Source organism: Rhinoraja longicauda, chromosome 17 (assembly GCF_053455715.1).
Source record: "Rhinoraja longicauda isolate Sanriku21f chromosome 17, sRhiLon1.1, whole genome shotgun sequence".
In the NCBI taxonomy this organism is placed as follows: Eukaryota; Metazoa; Chordata; class Chondrichthyes; order Rajiformes; family Arhynchobatidae; genus Rhinoraja; species Rhinoraja longicauda.
Genome location: NC_135969.1, coordinates 15,082,125 through 15,102,178, shown reverse-complemented (window position 1 = coordinate 15,102,178; position 20,054 = coordinate 15,082,125). Strand labels below are relative to the sequence as shown.

At 45.9% G+C, this 20,054-nt stretch overlaps 1 protein-coding gene across 1 annotated transcript in view; it reads right to left on the bottom strand.

Moving 5' to 3' along the window:
* Window positions 1–17,544, bottom strand: part of LOC144601779 (ubiquitin-like modifier-activating enzyme 1) — a 234,740-nt gene extending 217,196 nt beyond the window's left edge. Inside the window, exons 1-6 of the mRNA XM_078414193.1 lie at window positions 17,402–17,544; window positions 12,421–12,487; window positions 9,134–9,302; window positions 8,622–8,756; window positions 4,097–4,203; window positions 1,183–1,273 (exon numbers count right to left, since the gene is read on the bottom strand). Of these exons, the coding sequence (XP_078270319.1) occupies window positions 1,183–1,273; window positions 4,097–4,203; window positions 8,622–8,756; window positions 9,134–9,302; window positions 12,421–12,476 (558 nt within the window). The 5' untranslated portion in view covers window positions 12,477–12,487; window positions 17,402–17,544. The remainder of the gene's footprint in view (window positions 1–1,182; window positions 1,274–4,096; window positions 4,204–8,621; window positions 8,757–9,133; window positions 9,303–12,420; window positions 12,488–17,401) is intronic.
* Between the last annotated feature and the right edge of the window lie 2,510 nt (window positions 17,545–20,054).

Here is a 20,054-nt window from a genome sequence, read left to right as displayed (position 1 = left end):
GATCCATATCCCTCCATTCCCTGCATATTAATTTGCCTTTCAAAACGTCCCTTAAATGCCACTATAGTATCTGCCTCCACCACCAACTCTGGCAGTCCAGGTACCCAATACCCTCTGTGGAAAAATTTCCTTGAGTGTAAAGTCTACGACCTGAGAGCTTAGGATAGAGGAATGAGGAAGTGTCTCTGGGTCTTTGGATGTGGTATTGAGAATATGTCGATGGGATGAAATAAAAAGAGTTCTGTTCACTGAGAGGGAAATGAGTGGCAGATCGGAAATGCCAAAAAGACTAGAGGACATAGCTTTAAGGTGGGAGGGGCAAAGATTCAAGGATACACCCGGGCAAGTTTTTATTTCAGGGTGGTGGGTGCCTGGAACACACTACCAGAGGTGGTGGTGGTGGAGGCAGATTTGATAGTAGCATATAAAAGGCTTTTAAGGGCAGCAAAGTGGTAGAGTTGCTGCCTCACAGTGCCAGACACCTGGTTTGATCCTGACCACAGGTGCTGTATGTACAGAGTTCTTCCTGTGGCCATGTGGGTTTTCTCCAGGTGCTCTGGTTTCTTTCCATATTCTAAAAACATGCGGGTCGGTAGGTTAATTGGCTTCTGTAAATAGTCCCTCGTGTGTGGGATAGAACTAGTGTTTGGATGACCATTGGTTGGCATGGACTCGGAGGGCTGATTATACATATATATATATATATACAACTCAGCGGGCCAGGTGGCATCTCTGGAGAGTCCTTGTCTCCAGAAATGCTGCCTGTCCCGCTGAGTTGCTCCAGCATTCTGTCTCTACCTAAATTTTGGAAGGAACTGCAGATGATAGTTTGGAGCAAAATGGAACAATGAAATTCTAACATGCAGCAGCACAACAGATATGTAAACATAGTACTCTAATCCTTTCGGTGTGTGCTTATACATATATATATGTGTGTGTGTGTGTGTGTGTGTGTGTGTGTGTGTGTATAAAAAACACAGACTAAAAGGATTAGAGTACTATGTTTACATATCTGTTGTGCTGCTGCACGTTAGAATTTCATTGTTCCATTTTGGACAAATGACAATAAAACACTCTTGACAATTCTCCGCTGACAAGCTGGTGAACTCGATGCGGGAGTGAGACAGGGGAAGGGGCTGAGTGCGGACAAGGCAGAGCCGGACGTGAGTGGAGAGGGCTTACCTTGGTGATCCGGCATACATTGGCACGCATGGGTTCCTCGCCATTCTCATCCGTCACCTCAAAGTCTTCCCCAAAGTCACAGAACAGATGACTGTTTAAAGGAACCAGAAAGAAACTTGTTGGCGGAGCGGCGAGAGAGGTGGAGACCCACAGACACAGGATCAATACCGCACCCTGCCTCAACGCTCATTGGAAAACGCCTCTCCAGTTACTGGAACAGAACGCTGCCCGAGGGCACAACTGTATTCCTGAGACACAAAGAACTGCAGACGCTGGTTTACAAAAAAAAGGCACAAAGTGCTGGAGTAACTCAGCAGGTTAGGCAGCATCTCTGGAGAACATGGATGAGTCTAAAGATGGTCCCAACCCGAAACATCATAGCGTCATACAATGTGGAAACAGGCCCTTCTGCCCAAACCGACCAACATGCCCACCTGCCCACGTTTGGTCAAAATCCTTCTAAACTTATCGTATCCATGTGCCTGCCCAAAATGTTGTGATGGTACCTCTCTCAATTACCTCATCCAGCAGCTTGTTCCACATACCTACTACCCTTTGGGTTAAAAGCTGCCCTTTAGGTTCCTATTAAATCTTTCCCACCTCACCTCAAACCTATGTCCTCTGATTCTCGATTCCCCTACTCTAAGTAAAAGACTGAGCATTCACCCAATCTATTCCTCTCATGACCGTATACCTGTTCCATGTTCTCCAGAGTTGCTGCCTAGCCGCTGAGCTACTCCAGCACTTTGTGATTTTATTCCTGAGCTTGGAAGTGAACCACTGGGTGGGCAGAGTGGCCAAGTCTGTGCTGAACTACAATGAATATGAATCAGGTTTCTGCTCTCCGCACTTAATATAAAGCGTTGTCTTAAACTCCAGCAATCTCCCAGACAGTCAGGTGTTTAGACATGAGAGACACAGCGCAGAAACAGGCACACTGAGTACTCTCTGACCATCAATCACCCTCGACACTAGCACCATCCTACACACGAGGGACAATTTTACTGCCTGATGTAGCCTGATGAAGCGGGTGTTGTAAAATACCCACCCTGCCATCAAACCCTCGAACTGCTAGAGAAAATCCAACTTAATTTGGCTAATGTCATACAGCTGCATAGCAAGGAAATAGACCTTTTGGCCCAACTTGCCCAGACTGACCAAGTTGCCCTCCTGAGCTAGTCTCAATTGCCTGCATTTGGCCCCTCATCCCCTAAACCGTACCTAGCTACGTTCCTGTACAAATGTCTTTTAAATGTCATAATTGTACACGCCTCTATCATTCAACATTCAAGCGGTAGAGTTGCTGCCTTGCAGAGCCAGAGACCCGGGTTCGATCCCGACTCAACCCGCTCTTTTAGAAAGGAGACGAGGAGGGACTTCTTTAGTCAGAGGGTAGTTAATCTGTGGAACATTGCCAAGTCAGTGGATATTTTTAAGGCAGAGATAGACAAGTTCTTGATAAGACAGGGTGTCAAGGGCTATGGGGAGAAGGCATGAAAATGGGATTAGGAGGCAGAGATCAGCCATGATTGAATGGCAGAGTAGACTCTAGGCGCCGACTGGCCTAATTCTACTCCTATAACTTGTGAACTGACTATGGGTGCTGTCTGTACGGAGTTTGTACGTTCTCCTTGTGACCGTGTGGGTTTTCCCCGGGTGCTCAGGTTTCCTCCCATGCTCCAAAGACTTGCAGGTCTGTAGGTCAATTAGCATCTGTAAATCATCCCTGGTGTACAGGATAAAACTAGTGCACGGGTGATAGCTGATTGGCACGGACTCCCTGGGCCAAAGAGCCTGTTTTCACACTATTTCTCTAAAACTAATACACTTCCTCAGTCTGCGCATTCCAGATACGCACCACCCTTTTTGCAAAAAATGCTGCCCCTCCAGATCCTCTCTAAATCTTTCCCCTCTCACTTCAAACCCATGTTCTCTAGTCTTGGACACCCATATTCTTGGAAAAAGATTGTAACCATCTACCTTATTTCCATTCCTCATGATTTTATAAATCTATATTTTTTTAGATTTTTAGATTTAGAGATACAGCACGGAAACAGGCTCTTCGGCCCACCAGGTCCGCGCCACCCAGCGATCCCCGCACATTAACACTATCCTACACCCACTAGGAACAATTTTTACATTTACCCAGTCAATTAACCTACATACCTGTACGTCTTTGGAGTGTGGGAGGAAACCGAAGATCTCGGAGAAAACCCACGCAGGTCACGGGGAGAACGTACAAACTCCGTACAGACAGCGCCCGTAGTCAGGATCGAACCTGAGTCTCCGGCGCTGCATTCGCTGTAAGGCAGCAACTCTACCGCTGCGCCACTGTGCCGCCCTCTATATTGTCACCTCTCAGCCTCCAAGGTTTAAGGGGAAAAAAATACCCCAACCTATCCAACCTCTCTTTACACCATAGGACATAGGGGCAGAAGTAGGCCATGTGGCCCATCAAATCAATGTTAGATTTGAAGTGTTGGCTTCTGTCTATAACCCTGACACACTGAGTTGTGCTTATTCTTTATTCACGGAATGGATTCTGGTCGCCCCAGTTACAGAAAGGAATTGCAGGCTTCGGAGCGATTGCAGCGACTTACCAGATTGATGCCTGGATTAGGGAGTATTAGCGAAAGAAAGAAGTTGGACAGATTGTTTTTCTGGAATACCAGAGGTTGTGGGGAGACCTGATAGAAGTATATGTTCAGAAGTTAATAGGGGAGGAATTAGACCATTTGGCCCATCGAGTCTGCTCCACCATTCAATCATGGCGGATATGTTTTTCCCACTCAACCCCATTCTCCTGCTTTCTCCCCATGACCTTTGACATCCTTTTAACTCAAACCCCCCCAGATTCGGTAGTACTCTTGTGAAAATTGCTTGTCACAGCCCTTTGACGGGAAAGAATCTTTACCCAAATAGTCCTTTTGTATCTGCCACAATAAACTTGATGTTGTTCTGGTGGCAAAACTGCCCGACTTCCAGCTGCTCCTCCAGCAAGGAATTGGTCAGCACAACCACCTGAGAGGGAAATGATCCACAATTAACACAAGTGGAATCAACTCTGTAATGATTCACCAAGTTGGTGCACTAGGTACAAGGTGCAGTCCGAAGACCAGTTACATCAAAGTCACACAGCAGGAATCCTTAGGATGATCCTCAATGTGAACATGTCAAACAGCATGTTACTTGGTATTTAGTTTAGACCATTACTAGACCAAGTGGGGCCCAAACCTCTCCTGCGTTGGTTCAGCACCCTCTCCTTCCCCCCCCCCCACTCCATCCCCCTCAACCCCCCTTATCCTCCCTCCTCTCTCCCTCCCTCCCCCCTCCCTCCCTAGGAGATAAATTTGAACTTTAAAATGTGAATAACTTAAAAAATATAACACCGATTTCAATGAAACTTCTTCCATTAGCCACAGTTTAAGAATAAGGGGTCGGCCATTTAGAACGGAGATGAAGAAAAACCTTTTCAGTCAGAGAGTTGTAAATCTGTGGAATTCACTGCCTCAGAAGGCAGTGGAGGCCAGTTCTCTGAATGCATTCAAGAGAGAGCTAGATAGAGCTCTTAAGGATAGCGGAGTCAGGGGGTATGGGGAGAAGGCAGGAACGGGGTACTGATTGAGAATGATCAGCCACGATCACATTGAATAGTGGTGTTGGCTCAACGGGCCGAATGGCCTCCTCCTGCACCTATTGTCTATTGTCAAAGGGACGACGGTGAGTAAGGTGGGCCTAAAATTGTAGTGCTATCGTGCACTGTTTTGGCTGTAGTTCAGGAACAAACAAATGAGAGTTTTAGTATATAGATTGCCACGTGTACCGAGATACAGTGAAAAGCTTTTTTGTTGCATGCTATCCAGTCAACGAAAAGACTCTGCATGATTACAATCAAGCCATCCACAGTGTACAGATACAGGAGAAAGGGATATAATATTTAGTGCAAGGTAAAGTCCAGTAAAGTCTTATTAAAGATAGTCCGAGGGTTTCCAATGAGGTAGATGGTAGGTCAGGACCACACTCCAGTTGGTGATAGGTTTAATTTAGTTTCGTTTATTGTCACGTGTACCTAGGTAAAGGGAGGAGCTTTTTGTTGCGTGCTAATGTCAGCAGAAAGACTATACATGGTTGCAATCGAGCCGTCCACAGTGAATGGATAATGGGAATAAAGTTTAGTGCAACATAAACTCCAGTAAAGTCCGTTTAGAGATAGTCCGAGGGTTTCCAATGAGGTAGATGGTAGGTCAGGACCACACTCCAGTTGGCGATAGGTTTAATTTAGTTCTCTTTTTTTTTGTGGTTTTGTTTAGTTTATTATAAACATATACTGAGGCATTGTGAAAAGCTTTTTGCTGTGCGCTATCCAGTCAGTTAGTTTAATTTAGTTTATTGTCACGTGCGGTTAGGTACAGTGAAGAGCTGTTCGTTGCGAGCTAATGTCAGCGGAAAGACTATACATGATTACAATCAAGCCGTCCACAGTGTACAGATACAGTATAAAGGGAATAACGTTTAGTGAAAGATAAAGTCCAGTTGTTGCCTATATTGGACAACTTTAGTTATGGGGAAAGATTACATAAATGGGCTTGTTTTCCCTAGAGTGAAGAAGATTGAGGGGTGACTCAGTATGGGTATATAAAGTTAAGGTGATACTAAAGGGCATAGCTTTTGGGTGAGAGTGGCAAAGTTTAAAGGAGATGTGCAGGGCATCTTTTTTTACACAGAGGGTTGTGAGTGCCTGGAACATTGGTGGTTGCAACAGGGACGATAGTGGCATTTAAAAGGCTTGGATAGGCACACAGATATGCAGGGAATGCAGGCTGAAAGGCCATGGTCTTGGCATTATGCTCGGCACAGACCTTGTGGGCAGAAGGCCCTGTTCTTGTGGCTGTACCGTTCTATGTTCTACGTAAAAGGGTCGGCAGTCAGAATCATTTTCCCATGGTAGGGCAGTCAAAAGCAAAAGGAAATATGTTTACGGTGAGAGGAAGGAGTAATAAAGAAGAACTGACGGGAAAGATTTATTTTCACACAGAGATTGGTTGATATCTGGAACTCGCTGCCTCTCGTTGTGGTGGATTTGCCATGTCTAAGGGGCATTTGGATAGGCACTTGAAGGATGAATGCAGACAGGTACAATGGTCAGCGTGGACTCGGGGAACTGAAGGGACTATTTCTGCATTCTTTTGCAGAAGGGGCAAGGTTTAAAGGAGATGTGTGCAGCAATTTTTTATTATTTTTTTACACAGAGAGTGTTGGGGGCTGGAACGTGCTGGCAGGAGTGGTGGTGGGGGCAGATACTATAGTGGCGGATAAAAGGCTTTTAGATAGACACATGGATATGGTTGGAATGGAGGGATATAGATCACGTGTAGGCAGGTGAGATTAGTTTAACTTGGCACAGATATTGTTGGACAACTGCCTGCTCTAGCGTTGTACGGTTCTATGTTCTGACTCCAGCAGCATTGATAGAAAGGTCTAACACCGTTCCCCACCCACAGTGGTATATGATAATCCCCTGTTTATCCGGCAGATCTGTTCCCATAGCCGACCTCCAAGGCCCAACTTGCCCTCGGCGGCCTAGGCGGAACGTTCTGGTACTGTTGGACTCCTCTCGGGGGCCGTGACCTCTTGGTTCGGTGAAACGGATAATCTAGAAAGACTTTGGAACCAAGGGGGCTGGAAACTTTGGTGGTGGACCTATACATCGTCTGAAAGTTATTCCACTATTGACAATAAGCCGGCAAAAGCAGGGCATCTCTCCACACAAACACACTATCCTAGCTGAAGGCTTGCCTTACTGGAGAGCTTTCAATCCATCAACATAATTACTCAGGGCTGTCATGAGACACCCATTAGGAATGGGCCACTGTACAGCAATCTGCAAAAATAGGTCATAAAAACCTTAAATAAGAATACTCCCCGCTATCGGACAATAAAACTCAATGATTCCCATGGATGTTACAGCCACTAAAGTGCATGAACAGGCACATTTCCTCTCTTCCAGTCATTACTACATGCCTCACATGTGCCAGTCACAGTCCCCAGTCTCCATCTAAACTTGGATCAACATGGGACTTGCTCCATTAGCATCCATTATTTATGTTGTTTGCTCCTCTTGGCTGTCCTGCCCAACGATTAAGAGCAAATTTGCGACCGATTTTAAGTACCTCCAATCGCAACGGAAATCCTTACGGCAGAAAGCACTGAAGGTCTCAATGTGAACAAAGAGCATGTTACTTGGTATTTGTTTTAGTTTAGTTCATTATTAGTCCAGAACAAGAGGCCACAGTTTAAGAATAAGGGGTAGGCCATTTAGAATTGAGATGAGGAAAAACTTTTTCAGTCAGAGAGTTGTGAATCTGTGGAATTCCCTGCCTCAGAAGGCAGTGGAGGCCAATTCTCTGAATGCATTCAAGAGAGATCTGGATAGGGCTCTTAAGGATAGCGGAGTCAGGGGGTATGGGGAGAAGGCAGGAACGGGGTACTGATTGAGAATGATCAGCCATGATCACATTGAATGGCGGTGCTGGCTCGAAGGGCCGAATGGCCTCCTCCTGCACCTATTGTCTATTATTGTTACGTATATCGAGATATGGCAAAAAAGCTTTTTTGTGGCGTGCTATCCAGTCAGCGAAAAGACCATGCACGATTACAATCAAGCCGTCCACCGTGTACCGATAATGGTGGGAATAACATTTAGTGCAAGATAAAGTCCTGTAAAGTCCGATTAAAGATAGTCTGAGGGTCTTCAATGAGATAGATGATAGGTCAGAACTGCTCTCTAGTTGGTGAGAGGACGGTTCAGTTGCCTAGTAACAGCTGAGAAGAAACAGCCCCTGAATCCGGAGGTGTGTGTTTTCACACTTCTGTACCTTTTTCCCTGATGGGAAAGGTGAGAAGAGGGAGACTCATCCTTGATTATGCTGGTGACCTGGCTGAGGCAGCGCGAGATGTAGATGGAGTCGATGGAAGGGAGGTTGGTTTGTGTGATGTTCTGGGCTGCGTCCACAACTCCCTGCAATTTCTTGCTGAACAAATGCGCGTCTATGCTGGGTGAAAACCAGGGCTTAGTATTAAAATCCAAAAGCACAGGGTTCAAGGGCTGAAAACGTTAACTGTTTCTCTCACCACAGATGCATCGATGGTCTGCATGGACTGGATGGGCCAAAAGGACCCAGTTCCATGTTGTATCTCTGAACTGAATCTGTCTCAGGTGCAGCACATGGATGCAATCACAAAGATGCGAAAGTGGAATAACATAGAACTGTTGTGAACGAGTGATCGGCGTGGAGCCAATGGGCCTGTTCCCATGCTGTATCTTTCAATTACCCAATGCTCTGGATCTCACACGATCCCTAGAAGACTTTATTAAAGATCAGCAAACTTATCCTTGCAATTAAACTCAGTGGAAGTCACTGCAAATGCTTTTACCTTACCTGATGCTGATGTAGAACATCTTTTGTCAGTGTCCCAGTGTATGAGGAGACTGGAACATAACTGTTCAGCCCAACGAGATGCAGTTTCGATGCTTCTGCCCTGTTCTCCCCGATATCTTTCTCCGCCAGATAAAACTGAAAATAAAAAATAAAGTGATCAGGATATTCCTCTATATTCCGATAGATTCCTCAACCGCACTTTCCAGTATTTCAATGAGTTGCTTGAAGGAGACAGTTTCTGACAGGTGAAAGTCATCTGACTTTCGACCATTTGAACAACTTTAATTTAATGGATGCACAAGAGGCTGTGGATCCTGGAATTTTACGTTAAAAAAAAAAACAAATTTATGGGTGTCCTGACCACAGGTGGTGCCTGCATGGAGTTGGTACGTTCAAAAGAAGCAGAACGCACACACAAACACGATTGTAGGAATCTACTCCCGGGACTCGTGTAAAAGCATACAAAAGGCAGATCTGTTCATTTTGGGTATAATCATGTCTTGTCCACCTACCTGAGAGGAAAGATCGCTCCACTCTGTGGTCCCTTCGTCGTGTATCGTGACCGACTTGACTCCACCCAGGATGACGTTCTTGGCAATCTCCACCCCAAGTCCTTTCATCCCAGAGATCAACACGTTGGCTTTCTTCATTCGCCTCATGGCCTCGTGGCCCAGCACGTACCTACAGGGGAGATTCCGGCTTTTATTCCTTGACTGGAAACTGGGTGACCACCATTTCAAATGCTGAGAGATTGGGTAGTGCTGATTTAGTTTAGAGATACAGCGTGGAAACAGGCCCTTCGGCCCACCGAGTCTGCGCTGGCCAGCGATCCCCGCACGCTAGCACTATCCTGCACACTAGGGACAATTTGCAATCTTTTACCAAAGCCAATTAAACTACAAACCTGTACGTCTTTGGAGTGTGGGAGGAAACCGGAGCACATGGAGAAAACCAATGTGGCCACAGGGAGAATGTACGAACACTGTAGACAGCACCCATAGTCAGGATTGAACCAGGGTCTCTGGTGCTGTAAGGCAGCAACTCTACCGCTGCACTTCCATGCTGATATTCAAAGGGACCTGGCTGCCCTTGTGCCCAAGTCTCTGAGAGCTAACATGCAGGCATGGAAAGCAATTAATGGGATTTTTGTCCTGAGAGGATTTGAGTTCACAAGTCAACAGGTCTTACTGCAATTATAAAGGACCTTGGATATGAAGTTTTGGCCTCCCTACCCAAAACAAGATGGAGCTGACCCAGAGGGAGAGCAGCAAAGATTCACTAGATTGTTTCCATAATTGGCAGGTTAGCTGTAAAAATCGAGTAGACTATGCCTGTTATTCTCTAGATTTTAGAGGAATGAGGGATGCCATTGAAAAACACACATTTCCTACTGGAATGGATGCAGGGAGGATGTTTCTCTTGGTTGACAAGCCAAGAGCCAAGGGGTCACAATGTCAAAGCATTGGGGAGTAGGACCTTTAGGGCTTTGATGAGGAGAGATTTCTTCATGCAGAGTGTGATGAATCTTGGGGAATACACTAACCCAGAGGGCTGCTGAGTATTCACATGTGTAAATTGTCCCTAGTGTGTGTAGAATAATGTTAATGTGTGGGGATCGCTGGTCGGCACGGACTTGGTGGGCCGAAGGGCCTGTTTCCATGCTGCATCTCTAATCTAATCTAAAACAAAAAACTGCAGAGGCTGGTGTACATCAAAGATGGACACAAAGTGCCGGAGTAACTCAGCCGGTCAGGCAGCATCTCTGGAGAAAAAGGATGGGTGACCTTTCGGATCGGGGCCCTTCTTCAGTACGCCCTGCTGCCGAACAGTTCTTAGTGTGGAAGTTTCCCCAGGCGGGGTGAAGTATGCTTCCCACCCACCCTTAACCTCGGAACCAGAGAGGAGGTGTTTTTTCCGAGTAGATAATCACAAAGGGTCAAAGGTTCACTAAACGGATTTACACTGGACTAATCCCTTACCCTCGTGAAATGCAATGTTGTTAATGTTCTCTATTATCTTATCTCAGTTTAGTTTTTCGCTTAGTTCTTGTTTAGAGATACATCGTGCGAACAGGTCCTTCGGTCGACAGAGTCCACACGGATCAGCAATCACCCGTACACCAGTAGCCGAAACCCATTAACCTGTACGTCTTTGGAATGCGGGAGGAAACTGGAGCACCCGGAGGAAACCCACGTGATCACAGGGAGAACATGCAGACAGCACCCGTAGTCAGGATCGAACCCGGGTCTCTGGTGCTGTAAGCCAGCAACTCTACCGCTGCGCCACTGTGCCGCCTGATTGGGTAACATGCAGACAAAGATTTTCAGTGCATCTTGGTAGACGTGGCTATAATAAACCAAAACCTAAACCTTAACGACTTTATCTTGGTGGTTCAGTTGAGAACTGTACATCTTCTAGAGGTTCTTTGACTGCGGGTGCTGTCTGCAAGGAGTTTGTACGTTCTCTCTGTGGGTTTTCTGGCTTCAGGTTAAGGTTAATTGGCTTCAGTAAAGATTGTAAATTGTCCTAGTGTGTAGGATAGTGCCAGTGCACTGGGATCAATGGTCGGCATGGACGGTGGGCTGAAGGGCCTGTTTCCGCGCTGTATCTCTAAAGTCTAATTAATGCACGTCTGGGGCAGTTAAATGCGGGCCAGTCCCAATCCAACACATCATATAAGAGGGCAGCACAGTGGTGCAGCTGGTAGAGATTCTGCCACACACCGGCAGAGACCTAGTTCCGATCCTGACAATGGGCACTGTCTGTGTGGAGTTTGCACGTTTTCCCTGTGACCCTATCATATCATATATATACAGCCGGAAACAGGCCTTTTCGGCCCTCCAAGTCCGTGCCGCCCAGCGATCCCCATACATTAACTCTATCCTACACCCACTAGGGACAATTTTTACATTTTACCCAGCCAATTAACCTACATACCCTGTGGGTTTCCTCTGGTTTCCTCCCAATCCCAAAAACATGTGGGTTTGTAGGTTAAACAAGCCCTAGTTTGTATGGAGTGGATGCGAGAGTGGGATAACACAGAACTAGCATGAATGGTTCGAGTGCACTCAGTGGGCTGAAGAACCTTTTTCCATGCTGTATCTTTCAATCAATCACCATCAACATATCACATGTTATCATCACATCATAGGCAAAAGGTTAATTTTACTCTATTGAAAGCTGCTACTTAAAGGGGGAGGGAATTAGGATTTGGGAAGTGAGATTGGGGATTGTTTTTGAAACTTACACAGGTTTATGGATACTCAAACTGTACTGAATAAAATTTGGTTTGAATGATAAAAAAAAAAGCAGAATTGAATGATACAACACCAGAGGATTTAAGAATATCCAGGCACCCCACAGAATAAAATCATATACTGCAGTCTCTTTAAACTGCTCACCCAATACATTTTGACAGGACAGCACGGTGGCGCAGCAGTACAGCCTTACAGCACCAAGGACTCGGTGTTGTCCTGACTGCGGGTGTTGTTGGTACGGAGTTTGTACGTTCTCCCCATGACCGTGTGGCTTTTCTCCAGGTGCTCCGGTTTCCTCCCACACTCCAAAGACGTACAAGATTGTAGGCTAATTGGCTTTGAAGTTTGTAAATTGTCCTTGGTATGTAGGATAGTGTTAGCGTACAGGGTGATCACTGGTCGGCATAGACACGGTGGGCTGAAGGGCCTGTTTCCGCACTGTACCTCTAAGCTAAACTAAGGTTAGCTTTTCTCATATAGTGACCATGCATATCCACTCTGAGCGTTATTCTCTTAATGGCTTTGCTTCCAATTCTACTTACAGCTGCCGTGAATATAATCCTTCATCGATGTCCACTGAATCCACGTGAGTTTCCATGGTCACCAAACCTGAAGGCAACAGAAAGTGGGTTAACATTTGGTTAAAGTCGGGAGTGAAACTGAAATCTTTCTGATGGAAAAGGGACGTTGCATCTCATTTGCTCCAGGACTGGGTACAAACGCATTGCTTGGAAGACAAGAGAGCTGGTTGATCCAAGAACGTGTCCATTTAATGGGTTATTTTTTGGCTTTGGTTTGGATGCATCCTCTCTTTCCCTCACACTCCATTGTCTGCATTTCAGGCATCTGAATCGTGTGCTCTGGAAATTTGTTCCTAAACTCTTTTACCTTCCCGTTCTTCATACAAGTCCCACTGACAGCCTTCAGCATGCCCAACCTCTTTCTTGGTCACCGTTTTTAATGTTTCCTACCGCCACCTCTCTTTTCCAGCTCTTCTACCTCCCCTACTCCTATCAGTCTGAAGGGCCCCAGCCCAAAATGTCACCTATCCATTCTATCCATAGATGCATGGTGCAGCGAACAGTACAGCACAGGAACAGGCCCTTTGGCCCACAAAGTCTGTGCCGAACACGATGCCAAGATTAACTCTTATCGGCCTGCACAGAATCCATATTCCTCCATTCCCTGCATATCCATGTGCCCATCCAAAAGCCTCTTCAATGCCACTACTGTATGTGGCTCCATCACCACCCATGGCAGCACATTCTAGACAATAGGGTGCAGGAGTAGGCCATTCGGCCCTTCGAGCCAGCACCGCCATTCACCGTGATCATGGCTGATCATCCACAATCAGTACCCAGACACCCACCACCTGTGTAAAAAAAATACTTTCTCTTCTCATCTCCTTTAAACTTTGCCCCTCTCACCTTAAAGCTAGTGGAAAGTTCGGCACTCTGAGAAAAAGGTTTTGACGGTCTAGCCTATCTATGCCCATCAATGCTGTCTGACCCGCTGAGTTCCTCCAGCACTTTGTGTTTTCTTCAGGATTCCGGCATCTGCAGTCTCTTGTGCCTCCTTTCTAACTTCTTATGTTTATGTCGATAAGATGTAAGAGCAGAATTGGGTCATTTGGCCCATCCAGTCTACTCCGCCATTCAACCATGGCTGATCTATCTTTCCTCTCAACTCATTCTCCTGCCTTCTCCCCATAACCCCCGACACCCATACTAATTAAGAATCTAGCAATCTCCACCTTAAAAAAATATCCATTGACTTGGTCTCCACATCGGTCTGTGGCAATGAATTCCTGAATTCCACAGATTCACCACCCTCCGACTAAATAAATTCCCCCTCATCTCCTTCTTAAAGGTACATCCTTTTATTCTGAGGCTGTTGCCTCTGGTCCTAGACTTTCCCACTAGTGGAAACATCCCTTCCACATCCACTCCATTCAGGCCTTTCATTATTTGGTAAGTTTCAGAAGTCAAACGCACATCACATGTTAACCCAATCATCCCTGGGATCATTCTCGTAAATCTCATCTGGACTCTCTCCAGGGCAGTACATTCTTCCTCAAGTATGGACCCAAAACTGCTCACAATACTCCAAATACGGTCTGACCAGTGCCTTATATAATGCCTCTGCATTACATGCCTGTTTTTATATTCTAGTCCTCTTGAAATAAATGCTGGCGTTGCTTTTCTATTTTAACACTCACTTCGCAACAACTCTCCTATAAGTCCACCTGGACCATTTGTACTCGGGCGGCACAGTGGTGCAGTGGTAGAGTTGCTGCCTTACAGCACCATAGGCTGGGGTTCAATACCCTTTATAAGTCATAGGAGCAGAATTAGGCCATTCAGCCTATCGAGTCTGCTCCATCATTCAATCATGGCTGATCTATCTTTCCCTCTCAACCTCATTCTTCTGCCTTCTCCCCGTAACCTTTGACACCCTTACTAATCAAGAACCTGTCAACCGCTTTAAAAATATCCGATGTCTTGGCCTGCACCACTGTCAATATGGGCAGCACGGTGGCGCAGCAGTAGAGTTGCTGCTTTACAGCACCAGAGACCCCAATTTGATCGTGAGTACAGGTGCTACCTGTACAGAGTTTGTACATTCGCCCCGTAACCGCGTGGGTTTTCCCCAGGAGCTCCTCCCACACTCCAAAGACATGCAGGCTTGTAGGTTGATTGGCCTCTGTAAATTGTCTCTGGTATGTAGGATGGAACTAGTGTACGGGTGATCGCTGGGTGGCGCGGACTCGGTGGGCCGAAGGGCCTGTTTCTACGCTATCTCTAAACTAAACTAAAAGGAGAGTATAGAGGGCAAGAATGGGAGTGAGCAGGGGAGAGGAGAAACAAATGAACGAACGTATAGGAATTACAGAATTCTCAATTATAACAAGTTTCCCTTTCTCAGGGTCCCTAAGTAATAAGTGCAGCTTTGCCAACTCCGCACCAGATCTGGAGAAACAAAAGGCATCTTTGGCGACAATACTGAGTGCAGCCGAGAGTCTGAGCAAGGTTATGATAGTGGGGTAGGCGAGTAAAATCATTCTCAGTTTCAGATATTATCCTTTGTGCTTGTTGTGTTCAAAAAATAACAATAGAGTTCGTCCCATATCTGTGGAGGCTAGACATTGTTGTGCAATTTATTTTTATGTAATCCCCTTTCCTCTTAAAAACCAGCAGAGTTCATCCCACTTAAAAAGGGGATATCAGTCTGAAGAAGGGTCTCGACCCGAAACGTCACCCATTCCTTCGCTCCAGAGATGCTGCCTGACCTGCCGAGTTACTCCAGCATTTTGTGAATAAATACCTTCGATTTGTACCAGCATCTGCAGTTATTTTCTTAATATAGAACCATTTCCTGGAACTGTCATTGGGATTTACGTACAAGCACAGGGCACTTTCACTTTCCTTTTCAATGGTTTCTAATTGCAAGAGCCTCAATAAGTTTCATTTTATTTTCCACAAGTAATTTGGCATCTGTAATTTGGGAATCATCCCACTAGGATGAATCACCTCTGCTTCCTTAGAAGTCTTAGGAAGTTTGGCATGTCCCCAACAACTCTCACCAACTTCTACCAATGCGCCGTAGAAAACACTTTATCAAGGTGAGGGAACAGCTTCATCCAACACCACAAGAAATTGCAGAGAATTGTGGACGCAGCCCAGACCATCACCCAAACCAACCTCACTTCCACTGACTCCATCTGCACTCCTCCGCAAGACCACCAGCATTATCAAGGACCAGCCTTACCCTGGCTACTCCCTCTTCTCCCCTCAGGCATGAGGTGCAGAACTGTGAAAATGCGCACCTCCAGATTGAGGGACAGTTTCTTCCCATCTGTTATCAGGCGACTGAACCTTTCAGTTCTTCCCATCTGTTATCAGGCCCACTCAGGTCCTTTGGAGTGCAGGGGCCACTCCTAAGGACCTTCTACAAAACGGTGGTTGCATCAGCCATTTTCTATGGCGTGCTCTGCTGGAGCAGCAGCATCTCAGCGGCGGAGGGGAAGAGACTTGACAAGCTGGTCAGGAAGGCCAGCTCCGTCCTGGGTTGCCCCCTCGACTCAGAGTGCAGGTAGTGGGAGAGAAGAGGATTGCAAAGTTAACATCGCTGCTGGACAACGACTCCCACCCCATTCAGGACACTGTCACTGCACTGAGTAGCTCCTTCAGTGACAGACTCCTTCACCCCAAGTTCGTGAAGGAGAAATATAGGAGGTCCTTCCTTCCCGCTGCTGTGAGACTGCACAACCAGCACTGCTCCCAGCAGATGCGTCAACAGTAACAGTTAAGGAATACACAGTAAACTGATGACAATTTATCCTTGTCTTTACTTTTATTTATAATGAATGATCTCTTGGTATCCACTTTGCTGCTGTAACACTGTAAATTTCCCCGGTGTGGGACGAATAAAGGTATATTTTATTATTATATTATTTCTATCAACAACTAGAGGCAGAGAATTCCACGTTAATCATGTATAGCCTTTCCGCTGACTGGTTAGCATGCAGCAGAAAGCTTTTCACTACCTCGGTACACGTGACAATAGACTAAACTAATAACGGCAGGAAGGAGTTGGATGGGGTTCCTACATTCCAGAGGAAAGGGGTGGCGCGAATATCTAATTGAAATTAAAAAACCGTAGGAGTTTAGTTGGAAAATGGTGAGAGATGCTCCTGGTTGGCGAACTAGTCACGTTTTCAATACAACACTACTTGGAACTGAGACGAGGAAGGAGCTTTTCATTTGGAGGGTTTCATTTCTTTACCCAAGAAGACTGTGGATCCTGAAGATCAATCGGCTTGTAGATACCATCTGGACTAAGGGATATGTAGATGGACCTGAAGAGGAAGCATGAGAGACGGCAGATGCTGGAATCTGCAGCAACAAAACAAACTGCTGGAAAACCTCAATGAATCAAGCAGCATCTCTGGAGGCAAATGGATGGGTCAGTCCTGACTGATGCAGGCACTCAACACCAAAACCGACCATCTCTTTGCCTCCCACAGATGCAGACTGACCCACCAAATACTCCATGTGGGTAGTTTCACTTTTAAAAATTCTGGATGCCTACTCCTTCAACTTATTTCCGCGGGGGTAAGTTGTAAAGTAAAATCCAATTCGAGACATCGATTAAAGAGACACATTTTGGACCAGATTGAAAACTCTTTTTTTTTTTTTTTAATGGAAGAAATGAACCCCTTGGCTTGAGGGGTTGCGATGATACCAATGAAAGGACGAGGGGGGTAAAACGATGGGGCAAGGTGCAAGAAGGGTGTGCGTATTCAGTTCCTGAATACCTTCCACAAGAGTTGACCCCCTTGGTACCTGTGGAAGGAACCACAACAGAATTCTCAGTTATTCTTTCGACTTCAGCTGCCCAGAAAGCACTTGTCTGCCCGCCCTTGGGGGTCAGTCTGAGTGAAAATACTGATGGCAGGCGATGCTGCCCGTTAATGCCGGCACCATTCATTACCAAAGCCCGCACCGGTCGCTGCACGGTTACCTGCTCTTGCTTCTCTCTCTCTGCGCCGGCAGTCACTGATCCAAGCGACCCAAAGTTCAACCCAGCCACGGCGGGTTGACTCTGCTCGATTGGACAAGCTGAAAGCGAAAACACTTCCTGCCAAATCCTGCTCCTCTTAAAAGGGCAACGGAGTTTAAAAAGATTGCCTGGTGAGGCATGAAGGCAATGAAAGATTGCAACGTTAGATAAAGAGACAGTACTTCCAATCATTAGGGGCCATTAAAAAAAAGGTATGGACCAGAGACCATAAAACACTTCTGAGATTTTAAACTAGGAACCAGAAATGTATTTAATTTCCTCCAGAAACGTTTTAATTGTCCCCCCCCCCCCCCCCCCACCAACCACAGATCATGGAGGGATTCTGGAAATAACACCATGGGTTGGTTGGAGGTTCACACAAACCCACACCTATGCTGGCTCCCCTCCAGTGAAGCCAGCGAAGAATTAATTTGGGGGTGTGGAGCAAATCGAGTATCTAAATCAAACCTGCCCTGATCCCTCCAGTCAAAATCAGGCAAGGTGCCAAATTCAAAATTAGATTGTAAAGATGAAGTCAATTTGAATTATTGTCATATGCACAAGTATGGTGAAGGTGAGGCACAATGGAAATCTTGCTCGCATCATTTGATTGGCCATGGGTTGCGGAGAATGGAAGATATGGATCACATGCAGGGAGAGATTAGTTTAATGAATTGAATTGAATAAGAATTGAATTGAATAAGTTTATTGGCCAAGTATGTACACATATAAGGAATGTGCCTTGGTGCTCCTCTCGCAAGTAACGACACGAACATACAATAAACAATTAAGAATATAGCATTAAACATTAAAAGAAGACATTATAGTTTAAACATGTGAATGAAATAACCTAGAGCAAAAGGAGCTAGACTTTTGGCTATTGAGTAGAGCTACTACTCGTGGGGAAAAAGCTGTTCTTATGTCTGGCTGTGGCGGCTTTGACATTCCGGAGTTGCCTTCCAGAGGGAAGTGCTTCAAAGAGTTTGTGGCCTGTGTGAGGTGGGTCAGAAATTATCTTACCCACTCACTTCCTGCCCTTTGCAGTGTACAGTTCATCAATGGGGGGGGGGGGGGGGGGGGGGGAAAGGTTGCAGCCAACAACCTTCTCAGCTGATCAAATGATTTGTTGCAGCCTCTAGATGTTGTGCTTGGTGGCTGAGCCAAACCAGACCATGATGGAGAAGGTGAGGACAGACTCTGATGGCAGTATAGAATTGGACCATCATTTCCTGTGGCAGATTGTGTTTCTCTGTTGGGCCTTTTTGATTGTGGAGTCGTTGGTGGCCCCCCATTTAAGGTCCTTGGAGATGATGGTTCCAAGGAACTTAAACGACTCCACAGATGTGACAGATGGTGAGTGGGGGAGGGGGAGCTCTCCTAAAGTCTACTATCAATTCCACTGTCTTAAGAGCATTGAGCTCCAGGTTGACACGAAGGCACCAGGACGCCAGCTGTGTCACTCTCTGTCTGTAGGCAGATTCCTCTCCACCCTGGATCAGTCGAATCAGGGTTGTGTCGTCCGCAAACTTAAGCTTGACAGAGGCATCACCTTCCGTTGTGGGTCAAAGGACCTGTTCCTGTCTGCACTTTTCTGATTGATTAAATTGAAAGTTACAGGGGGAGCAACTTTTTCACCTAGAGGGTGGTGGGTATATGGAATGAGCTGCCAGATGAATAGAATGAAGCAGGTACAATAACAATGTTTAAAATACATTTGGACAGCTACAATTATAGGAAAGGTTCAGATGAATTTACTGTGAGCAAACTTTGGCCCCATATCTGAGGAAGGGTGTGCTGGCTCTGGAGAGGTTTAGAAGAGGTCCAGAGGAGGTTTACATTAATGATTCCAGGAATGAGTGGGTTAGCATTTGAGGGATTAACAGCACTGGGCCTGTACTCGCTGGAGTTCAGAAGGTTGAGAGGGGACCTCATTGAAAATTACAGAATAATGAAAGGTATTTTCTAGAGTGGACGTGGAAAGGATGTTTCCACTGGTGGGAGAGTCATAGCCTCAGAATTAAAGGGCTCTCTTTTAGAAAGGTGAAGAGGAGCTTCTTTAGTTAGAGGGTAGTTAATCTGTGGAACACATTGCCACAGAGGGGTGTCGAGGCCAAGTTAGTGGATATTTTAACGGCAGAGATAGACCAGTTCTTGATTAGAATGGGTGTCAAGGATTATGCGGAGAAGGCAGGAAAATGGGAATAGGAGGCAGAGATCAGCCATGATTAAATGGTGGAGTAGACTCGATGGGCCGAATGGCCTAATTCTACTCCTATAACTTGTGAACTTGGATATGAGCCACATGCAGGTTATGGGACATTTTGGTTGGCATGGACAAGTTGGGTCAAAGGGCTTGTTTCCATGTTGTATGACTCTATGACCAAATACGCCAATTAAGCTATCTTTAATCGGAATTTATCTTCCACAAAACGTTATTCCCCTGGACTGCTCAATTGTAATCTTCCAGTCTTTTCAACCTATTTTCATACAACAAAAAAGCTTTTCACTGTACCTCAGGTACATGTGACAATAATACACTAAACTAAAGCCAATCCTGTCCGACACAACTTTTCTAATTACAATCCTATGGAAATTCTTAAGACTGCACCCAGGC